General features: G+C 41.0%; 1 protein-coding gene across 3 annotated transcripts in view; it reads right to left on the minus strand.

Moving 5' to 3' along the window:
- Window positions 1-22,332, minus strand: part of ANKRD44 (ankyrin repeat domain 44) — a 330,782-nt gene that overhangs the window by 164,697 nt on the left and 143,753 nt on the right. For all 3 annotated transcript variants that reach the window (XM_030802956.1, XM_030802955.1, XM_003253880.4), the window contains exon 3: window positions 2,357-2,435. In XM_030802956.1, coding sequence (XP_030658816.1) covers window positions 2,357-2,435 — 79 coding nt within the window. The remainder of the gene's footprint in view (window positions 1-2,356; window positions 2,436-22,332) is intronic.

The raw sequence follows: 22,332 nt of genomic DNA on the forward strand, positions 1-22,332 counted from the left end.
CCAAAATTATGCTAAAGAGATTAAGAGCTCAGAAATTCCAAGACCAAACAAGCGAATAGATTAAAATATATGCAACAGCTTCTCCCAGCTCTACTCAATCAGCCAGAGTTGAAGAGAGGCTGGTGGATTCTATGTCCACGTGAAGGTGATGTGAAACCATGTTTGTCAAACAATCACTGGCCCCAGATACAAGAAAAAAAAGAGATTGGCTTGACTTCATGCTGCAGAATTAAAATCTTCCCTTTCAGATGTAGAAACAACAACAACACAAAGCTGGCATATAAGACAAAGTTCTGAATTTGTACATTCATGAAACATTCCTCTGAGACTCTGAGAGATCTATTAATACAACATTTAAGAGGTGGGTGGGCTGGGCATGGTGGCTCACACCTGTAATCCCAGCACATTGGGAGGCCAAGGCAGGCCGATCACAAGGTCAGGAGATCAAGACTATCCTGGCTAACATGGTGAAACCCCCTCTCTACTAAAAATACAAAAAATTAGCCAAGCATGGTGGCACACGCCTGTGGTCCCAGCTACTCGGGAGGCTGAGGCAGGAGAATCGCTTGAACCCAGGAGGTGGAGGTTGCAGTGAGCCGAGATCACGCCACTGCACTCCAGCCTGGGCTACAGAGCAAGACTCCATCTCAAAAATAAATAAACAAATAAAATAAAATAAAATAAAAAATAAAAAAGAGGTAGGTATAGCTGATGGGGACCAATAGATGTCATACCACAAAGTTCTTTATTTTATACCTCCACTGATTCTGCCTATAATTTTCCATGGGCCAAATTGCAACTGCCAGGGCAACCAGCCAGGTGTGCATTGGCCCTTAGTCTGTGCCAACACCAAACAATACACATTTGTTTGGAACATGGCCCTGGGACGTCTTTAGATTTGTTGGAAGAAAGGCCTATTCTCAAAAGCACAAGAAATGCCATGTGAAATCTAATCTAAGCTCCACGTGACCATCAGGTGTGTGAGGCACATGTGTTTTGAGGCACAGAACACTTGTTTCCTGGGGAAACCCACCTCAAGAACATGAACACAACAAAATAAGGGCCATGTTGCTTATGCATCACAGCACAATTCTTGTTTCTTGTCCACAGTGTTCACCACATCTGCTTGAATGCATGTCTCAGCTCCTATCTCTGCAGAGCTTACTTTAAAATGCTACAGTTCCCCTTTCCCTACCACAAACAAAGGCGAAACCTTACTGTAGGCCTTTTGACCAGTCTGTAGGCAGAGGCACTTCCTCTAGATGTTAATCTCCGAAACATAAAGGAGGAAGAAGAAAGACAGCTTGTCTGTGAATAATCTACAGTGAGACATCTGCACATGCTCAATTCATTCCAGGATTTGTCTAGTAAACACTCAAGGGATAAAGCATATTATGGTTTTGGAAACCTGTTTGGTGAGATATACTGAGCATACAGCTTTCCAAAAATGAAACCACTGGCATTTTTAAATCTGATAAAATATTTAAAATACATTGAAAAATAAAGACAATAGTATCACAAAGACCAGTATAAACACAAATCAGATTTAAATGTTTGCTATACTCCCTTCCAATTTTTTAAACATAAAATACTTTACAGAGAGTTGTAGTAGTTCTTTTATAGCCTTTCCCGAAGACATTTTTTACTCAACCTGGTTAGAGGTAACCACTATCCAGAAATCAATATGGTTCCTTGCCTTCCATGTTTTTATGCTTTCATTACATAGTCATTGTCATGTATCCATAAGTATAACAGTATTGTTTTGCAGCCCAACTTAAATATATGTAAATATACAAACACATTTAGTTGGCATATAAATCTAGGGTGTGCATATATATATATGGCATATATACAGTGTGCATATATAATAGCATATATAGTGTATACATGCTATACATAGTATTTATATAGCATGTATATATATAGCATATATAGTGTATACATGCTATACATAGTGTTTATGTAGCATGTTTATGTAGTGTGTATATATACTCACTATACATAGTGTGTATAGGTGTATGTTCATGTAGACTTTAAACTAGTTTTATTTCCTTTTCTATAATTAAAAAAAATCAAAATATATCCAAATGTACTGAATTCATCTACAACGCTGGGCCTGACTACACAGCCAGGAATCAGACTTTCAAAGCAAGATAAAAATGTTACTGGAGAAGTCATTTTTCAATAAGAACAACTTCTTGCATTTTTCTTTGTGTAAAGATAAAATCGCCTATCACATAAACTTCCATGAACATAACAAAGGAATTTTGCTTGGGTTCAATGTAGTAGTCAATCTAGTAAATTGGTTATTTAAATTTTTATTTGCAATTGACTTTTGAGTATAGCAGTTATTTACCTGACAAAATCAGGAGTTCAATGATCTCTGCATCTCCCAGAAATGCGGCCACATGAAGGGGGGTTCGTTTCTCAGAATCCTGAAATACACAACGTCAAAGACATACAACAGGTCAGTGGCAGCTGGAGGTCCCTTTTGTAGACATAGTAAGACATGTCACTCACTCTGTGGTTAATGCATGTGAAAGAGCATGAACACCAAACATTTGAGTAATTCCTGGTTATGCATTTTCTCTCAACATACCCTATAGATACACATAACAAAGGATTCCATTTTCTGTGTCTGTGCTTGGTATTTGCCCACTTGCTCCTTTTACTGAAGCCCAGCTGAGGTCAAAGATGGACCATTATGCACTGGATGATACATTTCAACTTCCAGTATTTCCAAACCTTCAGGATGGTTAAAAAAAAAAATCTAACCTACCATAGCAACATAGTTCAAAGCTTTCAGTGACTTGTTTTATTTCTAAGGAAACATAGTGGAATAGTTCACAAGGACATTAAACATTAAACATAACTGCAGTCATTTTCTCCTTTCTATGCTTGTTAACTGTTGTTTGGACCACTGCCCATTCATGAAATACTTATTGAATGCTTACTCTATGCCAGAAACCAAATTCTGGGGACACAGGGATGACTACAACAGGCCTGGTCCCTGCCCTCATGAAACTCACATTCAAGTGGGAAGGCTGACAATAGTATACTAGACAATAGTATACTAGATACACATGAGATTACTTCAGATAAAACACGGTATGGGATTAAGTGACTCAGGAGATGGGAATAAGAGTGGTCAGTGAGGCCTTTCTGAGGATGTTGACATTAAGACTGAGAGCTAAGGCAGATATTATCTCTGTTTTATAGATAAGAAGACTATAGCTCAAATTTTAGAATTTCCTCAAGATTCCACAGGCATATAGCACAGTCAAGATCTGACCTTCACCCAGCAGACTTCAGTCTGTATCTTTGGCAAGGCATTGAACAGATTGTGCTGAGAGGCAGCATGGTAGCATGCAAGGGAAAAAAGCGTTGTTTCCTCATCTGTAAATTGGCGGTAATAAAATCTACCTTAGAGGACTGATAAGAGGACTAAAGATCATGTAAGTAAATAAAGCCCTAGGCAAGCAGGAGATAAGTGCACAGCAGTGCTCCATATGAAGCCCGTTATTGTCATTGGCATAGAGAGTTGTGTGATATCTTTCCTCCAAGACTGAAAACTTCCTGGAGTAAAGAACCGGCCTCACTCTTCTTTATCCCCATAGTAGCAGCATACTTGGTGCTCAGCATAAATTGGCTGAACTAACTAGTCTATATGTATGGTTTCTTCCACTAACTTCCATTGACTCCTCCATAGCAATGGTAACCAAAGCCCATCTGCTATGTCTTTAAGGTTTCTCCTAAAACTAGCATGTATGTTAGTTTCAAGTTTCTTGGATTCGCTGTTGATTTTAATCATTATTCCTTTCATGATTTTATTATATAATACATCTAACAACCCTTGATTAGCCCAAGGATATTATTCCATTTTCTGACAGTCCAGACCCTCTGCTCTTCCTCTGTCTCTCACAGATTATTGCTTTTAGACATTTCATGACTCACTAATATCTAAAACAGATGGCAGGCAGGGGACACAACAAGAATTGATCTTCAAACCAGTCTATTTGTTAGAAAGTCTGGTAAGTAGGTTTTATAAAGAATGCACTACCATTAAGTAGACAAAAAGGAGTTTGGATTCACTGGAAACTCATGTTGTCTATGTATGGCTGCAGGCAATTACTATGGAAAGGTGAAAATAGGGCAGTCACACAACTACAAAATAATGGTATGCATTGGAAAATTCAGTACGATATATGACTACAATCAACCTTGTTATAGACATAGCACCCTATCTTTGAAAATAAAGATTCAGTATTTGAAATCATGTTAGCTTATTTGAGAATCAAGTGTATTAATTTGTGCAATGAACTATATAAGCTGAGAACAGATTTTCACAAATGTTTTCTATTTCTATTGATAACCCTAGATGCATTTTCCATTTTAGCCTCATGTTCCCTTTGAATCCCCACTATATCTACTTAAAATTTTCTACTAGGATTTTTGGATAAAAGCTATGTAATTACATGTTCTTTTGTGAACTGAATTGGTTTCAGGGTTTGGTTCAACAAATTAAACCCTGCCTAAGTGATTTAAACAGGGACTATTCCAACCCAAATTATGACTTCATTTGACCTGAAGCAAAGGCAACTCTATTTGAGATCTTGGCCTCAAATAAAAAGCTAAGAAAACTCCAACATCCCTCCCTACCTTGCAAATCTGGTTGGCCTGTCATGATATGACTGGTTTTGCTGATTCTGTGGCCCCTTTTATGACACAGCTTGTTCAAACCAAAGTTTCTATAACATAAAAAAGGTGTGTTGCATGAATACTGTAAAAATTCTTGATGATGAATCCCAGTGTTCCTGTTAATATGTGCTTAAAGTTTTCTGGTAGTTTCCACTATGCGAATTGATACTCTCCTTTAGTGACATGGCACAGACAGGTAACTGCAGAGAAGACTTATATTCAGGCAGTACTCCTTTAGTTCTCCAAAGCAGCAGAACCATAGAAACAATCACAAGTGCTATTAAGACCTTAACCAACATAATAGTGCATTTCCACTATTGACCAAGGGTTGCTAACATCTTCTCTTCTAACAAGGAACACCTGATCATGAGTTAAAGTGTGAATGACCGAGCCACAGTAATCACCATGCTGGATAGAGAGAAATCAGCCAGGAGGTAGCACTATGTCCTCTGCCTCGGTAGAAGGCCACTCTACTTTGCCATAAGCTAAACTAATGGAGTAGGAGATGCAATAATAGAAGGAGGGCGAAGGCTCTGGAGAAAAAAGAATAGTAGTAATAATACTGGTTAAAATGGGTTCTACCCCAGTGACATCCTTAGGGTATCTAGAAGAAGAAACAAATCTAGCTGGTTATTATGAAGTGCTTTTATTTTTATTTTTTCCAAATACCTGCCCACCTATTCCACTACTCCATCTCAAAACATTCCTATAAGGGGAGTCACACCTTTTACAACTGTGTTCTTAAGTCTTATTATCACCATTTAAAAGATAAAGAATCTGAGCCTAGGGCAGTTTGTATGACTTAACCCAATGCAGCAAACTGATGTCAAAGAATTAGGTGTCCTGGCTCCCAACCTGAAACTTTTTCCTTTATAAAAATGAAAGCGGGCTGGGCACGGTGGCTTACACCTGTAATCCCAGCACTTTGGGAGGCTGAGGTGGGCAGATCACAAGTTCAGGAGATTGAGACCATCCTGGCTAACACGGTGAAATCCCATCTCTACTAAAAATACAAAAAATTAGCCAGGCGTGGTGGTGGGCGCCTGTAGTCCCAGCTACTTGGGAGGCTGAGGCAGGAGAATGGCGTGAACCTGGGAGGCGGAGCTTGCAGTGAGCCGAGATCGTGCCACTGCACTCCAGCCTGGGCGACAGAGCGAGACTCCGTCTCAAAAAAAAAAAAAAATGAAAGCAAGAACATCTTAGAAGTTCACGTGACAGTCTAAAAACCTTTCTACTATGATCCCTAAGAAATCATGAGGAAAATGTGACGAACATACAGTAAATATCATTTTACATGAACTAAGAAGAAATTAAATAGAAAGGGGATAGAAATAGAGGGTAAATAGAGAACCAAAGCTGCAAGCACATGAACTTAGAGTGCAGGGATAGGTCAATACACCAGGGCCTTGGGGCTTAACACTTGCAGGCAGTGGGAGATAAGGCAGAGAACTAGAACTGCGACCTCTAAGCAAAGAAAGACCCTTGAAGTGGCCTTGAAGAAAGACTCCTGAGGTGAAATAGTGGACTTGGAAAAAGCAATGACAAACACCCACGTAGGCAGATGGCAAAGAGATGCCGTGTCCCGGGTTCTTGGTAGGGGAATAAAAATGTTTCCACTGAGAATTCACATCCCCAGAGTCTGCCCTCATGTGGTTTAGAGCTTTGAATTCACATTGCCTGTATAGTCTAGGAATTTACTTTTTTTTTTTTTTAATCCAGGAACTTTCAAGTTGAAAATATGCAAAAAAAAAAAAAAAAAAGAGTTTTAGACCAATGATACCCCTAAGGTCCCTAGAAGAAGAAACAAAACCTAGCTGGATAGATATGCCCTCAATCCAGTCAACCTGGGACACCCACAGATTAAATCTCCATTGAAAATGAACTCACAAGCCTAAGCCATAAGACTCACGAGGAAATATTCACCATAAGCAAGAGTCAGCAGACTGAAGAACCAGCAAGAATTTGAGATCACAGAAGAATGAGATGGAGAACAGGGATGACATTTAAAATAACTTAAGACATAAAGGACAAAGCATAAGGGGGAAAACCCCCACTATTTTTGAAAAACAAACAAAATTTGGAGGAAGAGATAATGAAGCAAGTATTACGGAAAGCAGTACCAAAACATGATGCTAGATAGCATCTAAAATTTTGGTCTAAGAGGGATCAAAACTCAAAGAATAAAAAAAGAAAGGGGAGGAGAAAGGAAAAATAAGCACAGGAACTTTGGGCTATGTTTTACAATCATTTATTCAGCCATATTATCTAGACATAGATATTTACTTAGAATCTATTATATGCCAGACATTGTGGTACATATTAGGGATACAAAATTTGAAATATCTAGCCCTCTCACCCTAAAGAAACTTGCAGCCCACTGATCAGTTTCTAAATGTAGGATATTGGAATAAAAACAATAGCAGGGAAGTGGCAAATAGTGATATCCATGATGTTAAATGATTTGTGAACGTATCAAACGCAATGAGACAAAAATATCTCAGTGAATACTTCCCCCAAACCCATATATATCCAAACTGGCCTGGGCAGTAAGTCTCAACTGACAAGAAAAAAAAAAATCTCTTCTGAATTGGGAATTAAACACATCTTGCCCAGGAGTCCCTAAATGTCCTATCGGCTCCAGCTTATCTGGGAATCTTGGAAGCCCTCAAGGGCCAGCCTTCTGGGTCAGTCAGAGAGCCTAGCCTCTATCTTACAGGCTGGCTCAGGGGTAGTTCCTGGATCAAAATTGGAATCCAGTACCAGGGCAGGACCAGAGCAGCATTAACCTATAGTGGCCGAGCTAAGTGCATTATTTGCATTCATTTCCATCTTTTGCCCAAGGGGACTCTCTGTGATGACCAATAGTTGGTTACATAGGCCTTTATCAAGTGGGGAAAATAACCCAAAAGCAGGTGCAGCAAGATTAACACACACTGAAATGGCTCATCAGCATAGTTTTTAAAGATTGTCCAAACATCACAAAAAGGAAGGTCTTTTTTCATCACCCAGTAGCTCTAATTCCACATAGTCCTTTGCAGACAGATTCAGATGCATGAGAAATGAGAAGACCCAGGTTCCTCCAGAAGGAAGGACAGTAAACCCTCCCATTCTATGAATAGCCAAAGATACACACAGCCAGCAGGGGTCTGAGCTAAATTTGCAGTATGTCTCAGAGAGATCAGGCAGAGGAAGTTGTCTGTTTACCAAAGAAGAAGCAGATAAAAGAAAATAGGGAACTTGAAGTATGTACATGCAAAGTGAGTTTGACATGGGCAGAGAGGCCATTCTGGTAGCTAAAAATACTGTGTACACAGGCAGACTGAGGGGCACCCTATGCCTGTTTCGAAGATTAAGAATTGTTACACGCTTTGGAAATTCTCAGCTAGAAGTACATGATCTAATCTGCATTCTAAGTATCTGTCATACACCAAAACAAACATTGCACCCTATATATTAATATCTTACATACCAAGACAGAAAGATGGAGCAATATTAAGAAAACAAGCCTATGAAATACAGAAATTAAGTTTGGGCCAGACATGGTGGCTCATGCATGCAATCCCAGCACTTTGGGAGGCTGAGGCAGGTGGATGGCTTAAGCCCAGGAAATTGAGACCAGGAGACCTTGTCTCTATTAAAAGTAATTTTTTAAAATTAGCTGGGCGTGGTAGCATGTGCCTGTGGTCCCAGATAATTGGGAGGCTGAGGTGGGAGGATTGCTTGAGCCCAGAAGGTCAAGAGGTCAAGGCTGCAGTGAACTATGATCACACCATTGCACTCCACTGCACCATCTTGCTCTGGGTGACAGAGCAAGACCCTGCCAAAAAAAAATGAAGAAAGAAAGAAGAAGAAGAGGAAGAAGAGGAAGAGGAAGAGGGAGGAGGAGGAGGAGGAGGAGGAGGAGGAGGGTTCCAATTAGCAATCCAAACTTCCAAATTCCCAATAAAATAAAGAAGCTGGGAGATAACTGACAACCTAGGCCCAACTACCTTAACATGATATTGAATAGAGATCACTAGAGGCAAGAAGATGTCTAAAGAAACTCTGAACACGTACACATAACAGGTACCTTGGAAGTATTTCAAATTACATGAGGATAGGAGCCAAACAAGACACAAAATGGGAAGAATGCTTGGTCTTAAGGTGGGGAATTAAAAGAAGGTTAAAGAAGAAAGGAAAGAGAAAGACAGAAAACAAATGTCGTGCTTCTTTTGAAATTTTTCATGTTTACTTTCAATTTTTAACATCTCATAAATACAGAGAAATACAGAAAGTAATAGTCCCATATGTGCCCACCAGCAAAAACAAACATATTAACATTTTTCTATGTCTCCTTCAGAACTCTAGTTTAAAAAAATACCTTTAGGGGTAAAAGTGCCATCTTCAGAAATGCAAATGGTTCTGAAAATAATTTGAAGTATGTGTTTGTATGTGTGTGTTTGTGTGTGTAAGAGAGAAAGGTGGGGGAGGGAGAGAGAGAGAAAGTGGGAAGGAGGAAAGGGATTAGGTTGTTTTTAATTCTTCAAACACTATTACAAATGGTGTTGCAGTGTACATCTTTGTACATGTCTCTCTGTGCATACATGTGAGAATTTCTCTGAAGTAGATACCCGAAAAAGGAAGCACCGGATTAGGGTACACACACACATTCGATTGTATTAAGTATCACTGAATAACTTTCAAAGTATTAATAGTTCTACTAATTTACACTCCCACCAGTTACATATTAGTTCCTTTTCCTAACATCCTCGCCAATATCTGATGCTATTGGCTTTCTTACTCCTTGCCAGTATGCTATGCCTGACATGGTATATTCTGGTTTTTTCAACTGCGAACTGCCTATATGTATCTTTACCTATTGTTAAATTCAGTTATTAGTCTTTTCCTTGTGTGTGGAGTTTTTTATATTGTTTAATTCAACTTTCAATGAAAATTCAAGTTATGTATTCACCTAGACACAACAGAAATGAATCAATGTTTTCCCCAAGTTACCATAAGAGAAAAATTGAGATTTACAGTCCTTATTCATCCCTAATGCATGCATTGTCTCATAAAGCTGAATTTTCCTTGCATGGAGCCTCCCATGCCTCAAAGGTGACAGCAAATCTCTGTCCCAACATGCTCCCACCACCACACAATTGTATTCAACCATCACACTCTGTTGGTATTGTAACCATTCATTTGAATATAACATGGATATATATTTCTCGTATAGAAAATATAGATATATTTTCTATCTCAAAACATGTTCAAATTATAAGTTATACTCTCAATATGATATCTAACTCCTGAAACGAAGTAAGAATCACTCACAAGAATTAAAATCATGATAAAATAAGAAAAATGAGAATGCCAAAGACATTTTTATTTTATCTCCCTTACATAACTAGACACTGGATATTTTATTGCACTAATTTCTAAAAATCAAATAATGTATATTGAGCAAAACTTGTATCAGAGATTTTATACTTTCAAATTTGATCCTTAAAACAATACTGTGAGGTAAATCTGAGCATCCCCATTTCACTGCTGAGGAACCTGAGATTGTGAGGTGACAAGTAACTTGTCCAGAGTCACAAAGCTAGTAAGTGGTAAAACCAAGATTCAAAACCAGATCTGATTCCATTGTTCACTCTCTTGCTGGCTTTTGGATGGTTACAAGCCTTGGTAAATACAATGAAAGTTATTCTCCATTATAATTAGCATGTTTGCCCTAAATACTCTAGACCCAAGGGCAAAAGGCTTGTATGTAAAAAAGTACAAGCAGGCAAGAAGAATAAAATTGGATAACTAACATTACCTGATTTAGAGCTTATTATAAAGTTACAGTAATCAAAACAATATGGTATTGGTGCAAACAAAACTCTGGTGAAAGAATAGCCTTGTCAACAAATGGTCCTAGAACAATGAGATATTAAACTTTGGGCCATACCTTGAACCCTAAACAAAAATTAAATCGAAATGGATCATAGAACTAAATGTAAAACTTAAAATTATAAAATGTCTAAAGGAAACATAAGCGAGATCTTTTCACCTTGGGTTAGGCAAAGATTTCTTAGATATGACATCAAAGCAAAACTCATAAAAGGATAAATTGGTAAATGGAATTTTATCAAAATGAATAATGTCCACTCTTTGAAACACACTGCTAAGAGAATGAAGATAAGCCACAGACTGGGGGAAAATATTTGTAAAGCATATATTAGATAAAGGACTTCTATCTAGAACCTACAAAAGAACTCTCAATAACTATGACAGCAAACAATCCAATTAAAAAGTAGGCAAAAGATTTGAACAGATATTTCACCAAAGATATACAGATACAAAGCACATAAAACAATGCTCACTGGGCCGGGCGTGGTGGCTCATGCCTGTAATCCCAGCACTTTGGGAGGCCAAGGTGGGCGGATCACGAGGTCAGGAGATCAAGATCATCCTGGCTAACATGGTGAAACCCCGTCTCTACTAAAAATACAAAAAATTAGCCGGGCGTGGTGTCAGGCACCTGTAGTCCCAGCTACTCCGGAGGCTGAGGCAGGAGAATGGAGTGAACCCGGGAGGTGGAGCTTGCAGCAAGCGGAGATAGCATCACAGCACTCCAGCCTGGGTGACAGAGCGAGACTCCATCTCAAACAAACAAACAAACAAACAATGCTCACCATCATTAGTCATTAGAGAAAGGCAAATTAAAGCCATATTACATACTTATTAAAATTGCTAAAATTAAAAGGACTAATGATACCAAGTGTTGGTGAAGATGTGGAGGAAATATAACATTCAGGCACTGCTAGTAGGAGTGGAAAATGATATAGTCACTTTGAAAAACAGTTTGGCAATTTCTTAAAAACTTAAACATACACCTACCACATAAGCTAGGTATCCTACCCTTGGGTATTTACCCAAAAGAAATGAAAGCATATGTCCATACAGAGACTTGCACATGAGTATTCATAACAGCTTTATTTGTAATACCAAAAACTAGAAGTAATCCAAGTTTCCATCAAAAGATGAATGGACAAACTTATTTCCACATAATGGAGCACTACTCAGCAATTAAAAGGAATGAACTATGGATATATGTCACAACATGGATGAATCAAAATAATTGTGTGAGTGAAACAAGTCAGGCAAAAAAAAAAGTACATATTGTATAAATCCACTTACATAAAATTCTAGAAAATGCAAACTAATACACAGTGACAGAAAGCAGATCAGCAGTTGCCTGAGGGGCCTAAGGGAGAGACTGGGAGGAGTAGCAGGGAGGGATTTGAAAGGGGAACAAGGAAGCTTTTGGAGCACTGTATATGTTCATTATCTCAATCATAGTAATGGTTTCATATGTCAAAACTTCACAAACCATACACTTTAAATATGGGTAGTTTATTGTATGTCAGTTATATTTCAATAAAGCGGTTTCATAAATACATAAGCAGGCAAATAAAACACATTCTCGCTCTTACGTAAAGTAAAAAAAGGCACATTTAAAAGTTAAAAATACCCCTAAGCAACAAAATTTATTCAGTTAATAAAAGAAAAGAAATAGCAAAATCGAATTAACCAATAGTGGGTTAATTTAGAGGCAGCTCATGTTATGCCCTGGTCATGTGTGGATGTAAAAGTGAAGTTCTTACAAAAGAATGGCCTGTTGGATTAAAATCTACAGGCTTTAAAAATAGGCATAACCAGCCAGGTGCGGTGGCTCACGCCTGTAATCCCAGCATTTTGGGAAGCCAAGGTGGGTGGATCACCTGAGGTCAGGAGTTCGAGACCAGCCTGGCCAACATGGTGAAACCCCCTCTCTACTAAAAATACAAAAAAAATTAGCCTGGCATGGTGGCACATGCCTGTAATCCCAGCTACTCAGGAGGCTGAGGCAGGAGAATTGCTTGAGCCCAAGAGGCAGAGGTTGCAGTGAGCTGAGATCATGCCACTGCACTCCAGCCTGGCCGACAGAGTGAGACTCTGTCAAAAAAAGAAAAGAAAAGAAAAGGCACAACCAAGATTCCTCTTCAAAATCTCTTAGGTTTTTTTGTTTCTTAAATGAAACCTTTGACAAACGTGTACTGAGTAAGGATGTAGAAAATAAATCTAGAAAATTAAGTACAAGTGGGAAGGTAAATGGTTTATGCCTAACCTTTGGATACACTGCAACATGGCAGCACTGGATTGACATAGGACCCTTGGGATCTTACCACTGTGCCCAGACATTCCCAAGTGACAGAGCCCTTTTAAAGGGTCTCTGCTGGGGAAAGTTGATAAAGTACCAACTATTTGTAAGGCCCTGATATCACTTGGCCAGGAATATTTCTTGAGAGCCAGTGGAAACAGAACATGGGAAAGGGTTCTGATCCTTAAGTCCCACAAAATGAAAAACCGGCCAAGACGCTGTGCTTTGGTGCCAGCGAAACAGGAATATACATCCACCCACTGCCAAGACAATCATCAGGAGCTTCTGATGAAAACTGAAGCGGTCTTCGGAGTACCACCTTCCCCCACAGCCTAAAAGCTAATAAAGTTCACAATTGTTCTGTGCATGGCCCCAAGCATATTAAGGAGTGTCTTTAAACTTAACGCATTTGTTGAAAAGTTTTCCATTCAAGCCATAATTCTTGAACACATGGTGGGAATGTTTTACTGCTAAGTGTATTTAAGGAAACCCACAGATTGGAACTGCTCTAACCAGTGAGGCGAGAAGTCTAGTTTTAGTTAGGGCCCCACCACAGGTTCACTGTCTCTTTTAATTAATTCATTAACCAATTTATTAAACAAACATAGATTAATAAGAGGCAGATAACTAAAAAGTAACATAATCATCTGGGAAACTATCTCCTATTGATGAAAGGGTAAAAAGAAGGCAGCTGCTAGTTTTTCACCCCTGTAAGGGGCTAGCAATGGTGAAAATTTGTCATCAGATAAATGAACATACAGTGTCAGGATCAAAATCACAGGAGAGGAAGCTAAAATTACAAAATATTTAAACTTAAACTGGAAGGGCATCAGAGACATCTGGAGAGTTTAATCGATTGGCTGAAGGTCACACAGCTCTTGATGGCAATGGTGGAATCTTTCATTCATACAATAGACAAAAACATTTACTGGGGATCCACCATATGCCAAGCACCGTGCTCAGACCTGAAGATGCAGCAGCCTTCAAGGGACAGAGTCCCTGCCTTTATGAAGCCTGAAAGAATCTTGCTTTCTTGACTCCAGGCAGGGGACATTCTATTATAGTAGACTAATGCTAGATTAAACACACCCATCAGCAAAGAGCAAACACACACACACACACACACATACGGTGTTAGAAAAAGTTAAACAGAAAGAAACTGTGCAATGAAAGGAGATGTTCAAAGGCATCTGCTCTGGATATAACAATAACTCCTAGCTATGGGGTTCCCTCTTCTTCCTTTCCACTCCCCAGAATTAAAAGCAAAAGCTTATATATAGAACAGTTTCTGTGGTCCACAGAACACCATTTTAACAGAAATGATTAGTAATTCTTTCCAAGTTTTTTTCAACCTCCAGGCGGGTATTTTAGAAACAGAGCTTATGTGTAATACTCATAATAAAAATCACCAATGCAGTTTTCTGGCCCTAAGATATCAGATCAGCACAAGACACTAAGATGTTAACACTAATTATCTCTGGGTGAATAATTTTATGGGCATTCCTCACTTTCTACTTTGTTTGACTGTGTTTCAAGACTTGCAGTTTAGAAACAAGAAAATAAAATTCCTCTTGTAAATAATAAAAGACTTTCCTATTAAAAAATACAGGTCTGCTCTAGCAAAAGCTTTTCTTAAGTAATCACAAATAGTAAAGCACTGGACATTATTTCCTGTCCAAAGCCTTCAATACCTTGTAGTAGGTTCTGAATAATTGATATGTGAGTGTGTTTCTTTGAAAATGACAAAACATTACATTTATGATTAAACATGGCAAAATTGTAATTTGTCTAATGCTTCATAAAGTTGCCAAGTACTGTTCTATACAGTGAATCAGCTGATTCTTAAGAAAATCCAGACAGACTGATCAAGTAGGTATTACTGTCCTCATTTTACAGCACAGGAATTAAGGTTGACTCAGAGTTAAGTGACTCGCCCAAAGTCACACACCAATATTTGGTGACCCTGGATTTCCTGACTCCACATTCTCTGCTCTCTCAACACCACTAGGTAAAGCATTAACTAACCATTAAGAATTCCTCTCTAAGAAAGAACCTGCTTCATCCTCCTCACAGCATTTTGGAGGCCTTTGGTTCTACCCAAATCTTTCTTATCTAATCTTCCTTATCAGGTGGCCTATATGATAGACACACACACACACATACACACATGCACACGCACACACATACGCATGCACTTTCATTATAAAAAAACAAACTCTGGAGTCAGAATGACCCAACTTTGAATCCCTCCTCTGCCACGTATGAGCTGTGTGACTCTGAGTAAACAAATCAACCTGTGTGATTACTCATTTTTCTTTTTCATTGTAAAATGAAAAATAGGATTACCTACATGCAGGCACAGATTAGATGTCCAATAAATATTAGCTCCTATTACTACTATTATCAATGACGTCTTTGTGGCTTATCCCAATTTTTTTAGTTCTCCTTGATGACTATAGAGGAAAATAAGGAGATGCAGACAGATCCTATGGGGAACAAGTTTACTGGCAAGAAATTATATTTGTTTACAAGTAGAAGCATTTACTTTGTCCACAGCCAGCCAATAGCAGTGCTTGCCTGCCTCCTCTCCCCTCCATGAAGTAGTCAACCATTGCATCTTGTATCCTGGACATTGTAGCCTGTCCTATCCCAACCCAAAGGTAACTGAAGCCTCTCTCAGACTCTAGAGTCAGGCCTTCCATTCTTTATCCTTAATCTCATAGGACACGCAGCAGTCTCTTCCCCTGGTAGAACCCCCTAAAACACCTAGAGATCAGCGACTCTCACTCCCTGCTCAGAATATATCCCTGCTGCCCTGAAGGCCTCCTTTCCCATCCAGTCTCAATATCTGAGCAGAGTCAGATCTGGTTAAAACCTGGATAGATGGGAGCTTCCCTGGGGGTTTGGATGTTGTACCCTTTCTCTCCTCACCCAAAGCTGAAAACCTTCAAATAAGGCAACCCCAAGCCAGAACATCCTCACCAAATCTTTCTGACACTTGTCAAGAAAATTCTGCAGGCCAAGACTCTTATGTTATCAACAGAAGCCCCTTCTTAGTAACTTAATTAGAAGTAAATCCACCACAGACTCATTACAGGTCCTCAGGTAGATAACCAGGGGGTTGCTTTCTGTATCAACAAAAAAAGGAAGTATTCTTCTATGCCCTTTCTGAATTGAGCCAGTGGGACAGAAAACCAAACACACTACAAAGATTCCTAATGGAGTATTCTGCTTAGTGAGGCTAGACCTCAAAATGGCAGGCTTCCAAGCCCCTTCATTACAGATTGACACGAGCGCTCCCAGAACTGGGAGATGGCTACATGACAGCACTTTTCGACGATAAGGGATATGGGAGATGCATCTCTACCTCCAGGTCAATGTCAAATAAACCTACACATACTTGAGCACACCCATCAAAGAAATGGTCACTAGGGATGAATTTAGCCTTCATAAACTTGGACTGTAGGGGATGTTTTTCCCTTTTAAAGGGAAAAATTTAAAGTTTAAAGCAACTTTAAATTGCTTTGTATTTCAGGACTAACCAGTATTTTTTCACATGGGCTAACATCCCCTAGAATCCACACTTGAAAAATCTTGCCTCTGAGAGAATAAAGAATGCAAGAATAGAGTCTTCTCCTACAAAAATCTCAAATACTCATATACTCAACACCAGAGAGGACACAGGGATATGGCATTCCATGGATGGATTAAACACTAATATATATTTGGATGGTTTGCTTGCTTGCAATTACTATCTTTTCTCTATTGTGTTTATGTGTTCATGGAAGTGAATAATTTTTAATTTAAATGTATTTTGCTTACCATATGTATTTCTGAAAGTGGTCTACATATCAAATTGTGAAAAACTGATTATTTTTTCCATTGAATTATAAAATAATGACTAGAGGACATGGGGTTCAATCAGCTGAGGATCCTGGGGCATCACCTCCTGCCTACACTAGATTGGAAATCTTTGTGTCCCTCTCTGGGCAATCTGACCTCAAGATGGAACAGATCCAGGCATATCTCTCTAGCACATCAGACTTCTACTTCCTCTAGATAGGGAAAGTTAGCTCACACCATGCTACGGTCTCGTGGCTTGGAGGGTCTGCTCCTCTATCACCCACCTTCTTTCCACCAGCCCTTAGTCACTGGCGTGCTTCATACTCAGTCTTGAAATCCCCAGAAGACCCCATTACTATTCATGATCCATCTGGTTAAATGCCTTAGCCCACAGTGTGTTCTGGTATGTGGCATTTTCCTCTCTATAGTCCTTAAGTCAATGCTAATCTTAGATCACTCCCCAACTGCACCCCCAAGATGATATGTTTATGTTTTAAGCACAGCTGTTCCAACATGATTTTCTCTTCCCACCCTAAATGTGACCAGACATTGAGGCTTCATTCCCTGAATGCCACTGAACAAAACCATCAGAGCTCTATGATCTTTGGTCTACCTCTCATGAACCATTTTATTTCTAAGAGTCGGTATTTCCTCCTCTATGAACCTGATGAGCTCCTTCTACCTTCTTCCCGCCAAAGCCAAGTCTGCTGGCAGTGGTGCCTTCCTGTCCAAAAGGCGAGTCTCAGATGGAAATGTAGAAGTGTGATGCTTTGAAATACAGCACAAAACAACTCCCTCTTGAGAACCAAGGGCATTAGACATAAGGACAGTGTTTTATTTTAAAGCCACAAAACAGGGAGCCTCTAATTTAAGATTTTTGGGTCACTTGAAAGTCTTTTCACACTGAGCTCAAGTGTCCCCTCCTCTGAAACCTCTTCTGGTTCTCCACCCTTCACCCCCTCCTCCATGCTATAGGCTTCTGGACAGCACCATCACATCTAACTGCCCACTTTCCTTTTTCTGCCTGCCCCTAACTGGGCTATGGGTACAGGGCAGAAACAGTCTTATTCATCTCTGTGTCAACCTAACAACACACCTGGCATACAGTCAGTGCTCAATATATGTCCTGCAGGAATAGAAAGAAGTCTTAATGCATCTTAAACTTTTTATTAAAGCCTATGCCACAGTAAGAAAAGGGTCTGCCTATATGAGGGTGGCCTGCAGGTTTCTGTGATGAGACAGAGAACCGGTGGTCTACTAAGGTCTGGATGTAATCAATGGCGTGGATTTTTTGTGGTTCTCATCTACCCCTAACCTTGAGTGGAAGGGTTAACCACCTCAGTCCATCACAGGCAGGGTTTGGCCTTGTTTCAAAGCTGTTTGACCATCTCAGAACCCTCAGCCCTTCAGGCTTCCTATCAATTCTGTTGTTCTAAATTAGAGCCATGACTTGAACCTGACTTACCCAGTGGGTGAGAAAAACAGGCTTGCTAAGGTGGTACCAAGAAGCTATGAGGCTGGGTTAACATTCCACAGCAACGATGCTCACCTGTGTCCCCTCCTATGAGGGCTGCCTGCTGTGCAGTTCTGGTTTCTGTGAGACCTCAAGGTACAATAATCCTTAGAGAGTGACACTATGTCCACAACCAGTTCCACCGTGCCAGTTCCTGGGAGGCCAAGTGGTTTGTTGAATAGGAAACCAGCACTGAGTTTTTTAAAGATGTGGGACAGGCCGGGCGCGGTGGCTCACGCTTGTAATCCCGGCACTTTGGGAGGCCGAGGCGGGCGGATCACGAGGTCAGGAGATCGAGACCACGGTGAAACCCTGTCTCTACTAAAAATAAAAAAAAAAATCAGCCGGGCGTGGTGGCGGGCGCCTGTAGTCCCAGCTACTCGGAGAGGCTGAGGCAGGAGAATGGCGTGAACCCGGGAGGCGGAGCTTGCCGTGAGCCGAGATCGCGCCACTGCACTCCAGCCTGGGCGGCAGAGCGAGACTCCGCCTCAAAAAAAAAAAAAAAAAAAAAGATGTGGGACATTTACTTAGTAGTCTCTGGCTAGCCCCAACATGCGCATGAAAAAATTAGAGGCTCCCATTAAATTGAAACTACTGTGGAACATTTCCAGGCATAGGAAATCTAGATGTTGGAACAGTCATGGAAAGTGGAAGAAGTGGGCTGGTGATCTTAACAGGCCAGGGCAGGCCCAGTGTGGGGAGGGAGGGCTGGGGAGCAGAATTAACACCAGGCTGGAGTGCAGTGGCTCACTGCAACCTCCACCTCCTGGGTTCAAGAGATTCTCCTGCCTCAGGCTCCCGAGTAGCTGGGACTACAGGCGCACGACACCACGTCCGGCTAATTTTTGTATTTTCAGTACAGACGGGTTTTCACCATGCTGGACAGACTAGTCTGGAACTCTTGACTTCAGATAATCCGCCCGCCTCGGCCTCCCAAACTGCTGGAATTACAGGCATGAGGCGCCGCGCCCGGCCAATACTATTTCTTAAAAGGTGAGGGTTTAAGAGATTACAGTGGGGGAGTGGATCCATCCGAGTGCTTCAGAAAGTACAAAAAGAAAAGGAAGCCGGGTCACGTGGCGTCTTTACCCTTCTTAATCCCTCAAGAATTTCCCAGAAGGATGGACTTTCCTAAGAGGCTGCGGTGTGCTGCAGGCCTAATCCTGGTCCAGCCCTGTCGCTGGGCTAGCACCAGAGTTGGCGGGGAAGTTCCATTTCCAGGAGGGGTGAGGCTCCTTTATTCCCACCTGGCTGAGTGAGGGCTTTCTACATTCCTCGGGTCCCGGGAGGCCTGGCCTCTGACACCGCCGGCTGCGTCTGGATAGCAAGACCCCTTGGTGCCTGCGGTTCTTGACCCCTCTCCGGCAGCACGAGGTCAAAGGTGTGGGGAGGGGCGGGAGGCGCAGCTGCGGGGTCCCTGGAGTTCCCTGGCGGGGCCTGGTAGCGGAAGCCCTTTCCCTCTGAGGTGTCCCTCTGTTCTCTGGGGGCGGCCACACTGTGGTGTCGGGAAGGTCGCATCCTTCCCCCAGCTGAAGAGCAGCGCTCAGAAGAGCCCTTCCCCCACCGCAGCGGCTCCTGGGTGGGAAAGAAACAAAGGCGGGCTTCGTGGCCGCTCGGAGCTGGGAGCATGCGCGGTGAGCGCCCTCCCCTGCTGCTGCGGGGTTCCCGCGCCCCAACCCCTGCCCCGGACCTCAGGTCGCGGGCCCTCCTGCCCCGGACGTCCGCTTTCTCGCCACCAGGCCTCCGCTCATGTGGGCCTGCCGCCTCCTCATCTTCTGCAGCCCAGCCCTCAGCCTCCTCCATGCATTCCCAGCAATGCCTCTCAGAAGTGGTTGTCCCTTCCTCTGTGTTCCCTGGGTTTTGGTGGGCGGGGGGGTTGTTTTTTGTTTTTTTTCATTTAGTTTATTCTACCTTGGTTTTTAGCCATCTCTGAGGATGGCAGTACATCCTAGTGGGCCCTGGAGGCAGAAGAACTGGGTTCAAACCCTGGCCCCTGCCACTTGGAGCCATATAACCTTAGGCAAGTTACTAGATCCTCCTCTAAACTGTTTATTTGTCTGTAAAATGGGGCTAATAGAATCATCCTCCCTACCTCCTGAAGATGTGTGAGATGGAATGAAATTATGCTTAGAAAGCACTTGGCACAGTTCCTATCACATGGTTAGCACTCAGCAAATGTTGCCCGTTAGGATTTAACCCATGTTTTCACCCTTTCCTCAACATGCCCCTTCTGGCTGGCTTGCTGAATTCGAAAGACTGAGCAAATTCCAGAGTAAACAAGATGGCACCATCGGAACAAGAGGAAGGAGAATATGTCCAAGGGCCAGGTAAACATGCTCTCTAACAGGTCCCATGACTGGAGATGCTCAGGATGAGAGGAACAAAGTGGAACGGGCCAGACTCCGTGGGAGGTGTCACCTGACAGAGGAGCTGACTGGACAAGCCTGTCATCTTTAGTGAACAAAATCTAATCCCTGGCACAGCCACTTGTAATTTCTGGGGTGACAGAAAGGTCGAGTGAGCATGACCACAGTGAGTGGGTCACAAGAAGTGTCTCTGATCTCAGGTTACCTGTGATCAAGTACCTGTAAGCAGCTAGGAATAGAGATTGGGAACCAGAAGGCCAAATGTAAGAGGCACTCAGCACTAGAGATGCTCAGAAAATGCTGTTCCATGTCTAGACGATGATGGATAAGTTAGTCAACTGCTGGAGTTTTCCTGGGAGCAAACACCATAAAATACAATTTGTGGAAGCATTACTGATGAGATATGATGCTGGCATATATAGCATCAGGAACCATTTACCCTAAGACCTAAGTAATGAAAGAAATGTTTAATAGTAACTATGAGCATCTATTTGTATGTGGTAGCTTTTAAACCTGGACTTCTTTTAGTCCAAAATCATTTACAGAGTGATAATATAAATGATTTGACTCATTTTATGACATGAACAGAAGGATTTTCTAATAATTTTTACAATGAACATAGAGATTCCAGGCAAGTTTAGACAAAGATAAATGACACTGTTCTTGCCCTTAAGTTCATACTTTAGTAGAGGGAACAAACATGTATTTGTAAGTTCCGGTATCCTGTTTTAATCTATACCAGAGCTTAAAAGTTGAACCCTAAATCTGCCTGCAGATTTTGCTTGACTGTTACAGAGGTTTGTAAAATCTAAAGTGGAATATCTTTATTGGGGCATGAATGGTCCAGTTCAGTACAACCCCCACCACTCCCTAACACCTTCTTTACACAATGGCACTGCCTCCTGGATCCTGAAAGCTTTTGAGTTGGCAAGCAGGATCTGTACTTTTCTAAGTATGCTTATGCCTTTGGCCAAAAGCAACACAATTTGGACCCAATAAACTGCAATCCAAAGACATGCTCTGAAGGACATGTAATGCCATAAACTGTTACGGGCAGCTTTTGAGAGCCAAGCATTGTGATAGGTTCTAGGGATACAAAGATGATGAGTAAGGATCCCTGTTCTATAAGCACTTAAGATACTTAAATGACAAAGGCACCAAATGAAAGTGAGGAATATTGAAAAGAGGATGTTATGTGATAAGGATATGGCTACAGAATTTAAAGTCTGCTGATTCTAGACAAAAAGTAAATTCTTTAGAAAGAAATATTCCTAAAATAGAGAAGACGAATCACTGACAATGATTGTTTTAAACATATGCCAGAACCTGCTCTAAGCATTTTTCATGGATTATGCTCATAATGGGTAGGAACTAGGATATCCCCATTTTACAGATGAGGAAATAGAGGCACGGAGAGATTAATTACCTAACCCAAGGTCATATAACAGCTGGTAGACAGCAGAGCCACACTTGGAACCAGGCCCTCTGGCCACCAATGCTCACACTCTTAGCCACTATTCTGTGCTGTATCCTAGAATAACCTATCGCTAGGCTGTATTGACTTCTTGCAAATACTATTTAGGAACCAAAAATTTTCTTTTCAAGATTCATCAAGTCAATTCTTATGTGATATTTAGTGTCCTGAGAGAAGTTGCTTTGTCCAAGAGTAAAAGCATAACATATATAAGTGACAGGTCTAGTTTTTAAGCTAATAGAAATTAATATATGTGGTATTTTTGTTTGTA

Source organism: Nomascus leucogenys, chromosome 22a, assembly GCF_006542625.1.
Source record: "Nomascus leucogenys isolate Asia chromosome 22a, Asia_NLE_v1, whole genome shotgun sequence".
In the NCBI taxonomy this organism is placed as follows: Eukaryota; Metazoa; Chordata; class Mammalia; order Primates; family Hylobatidae; genus Nomascus; species Nomascus leucogenys.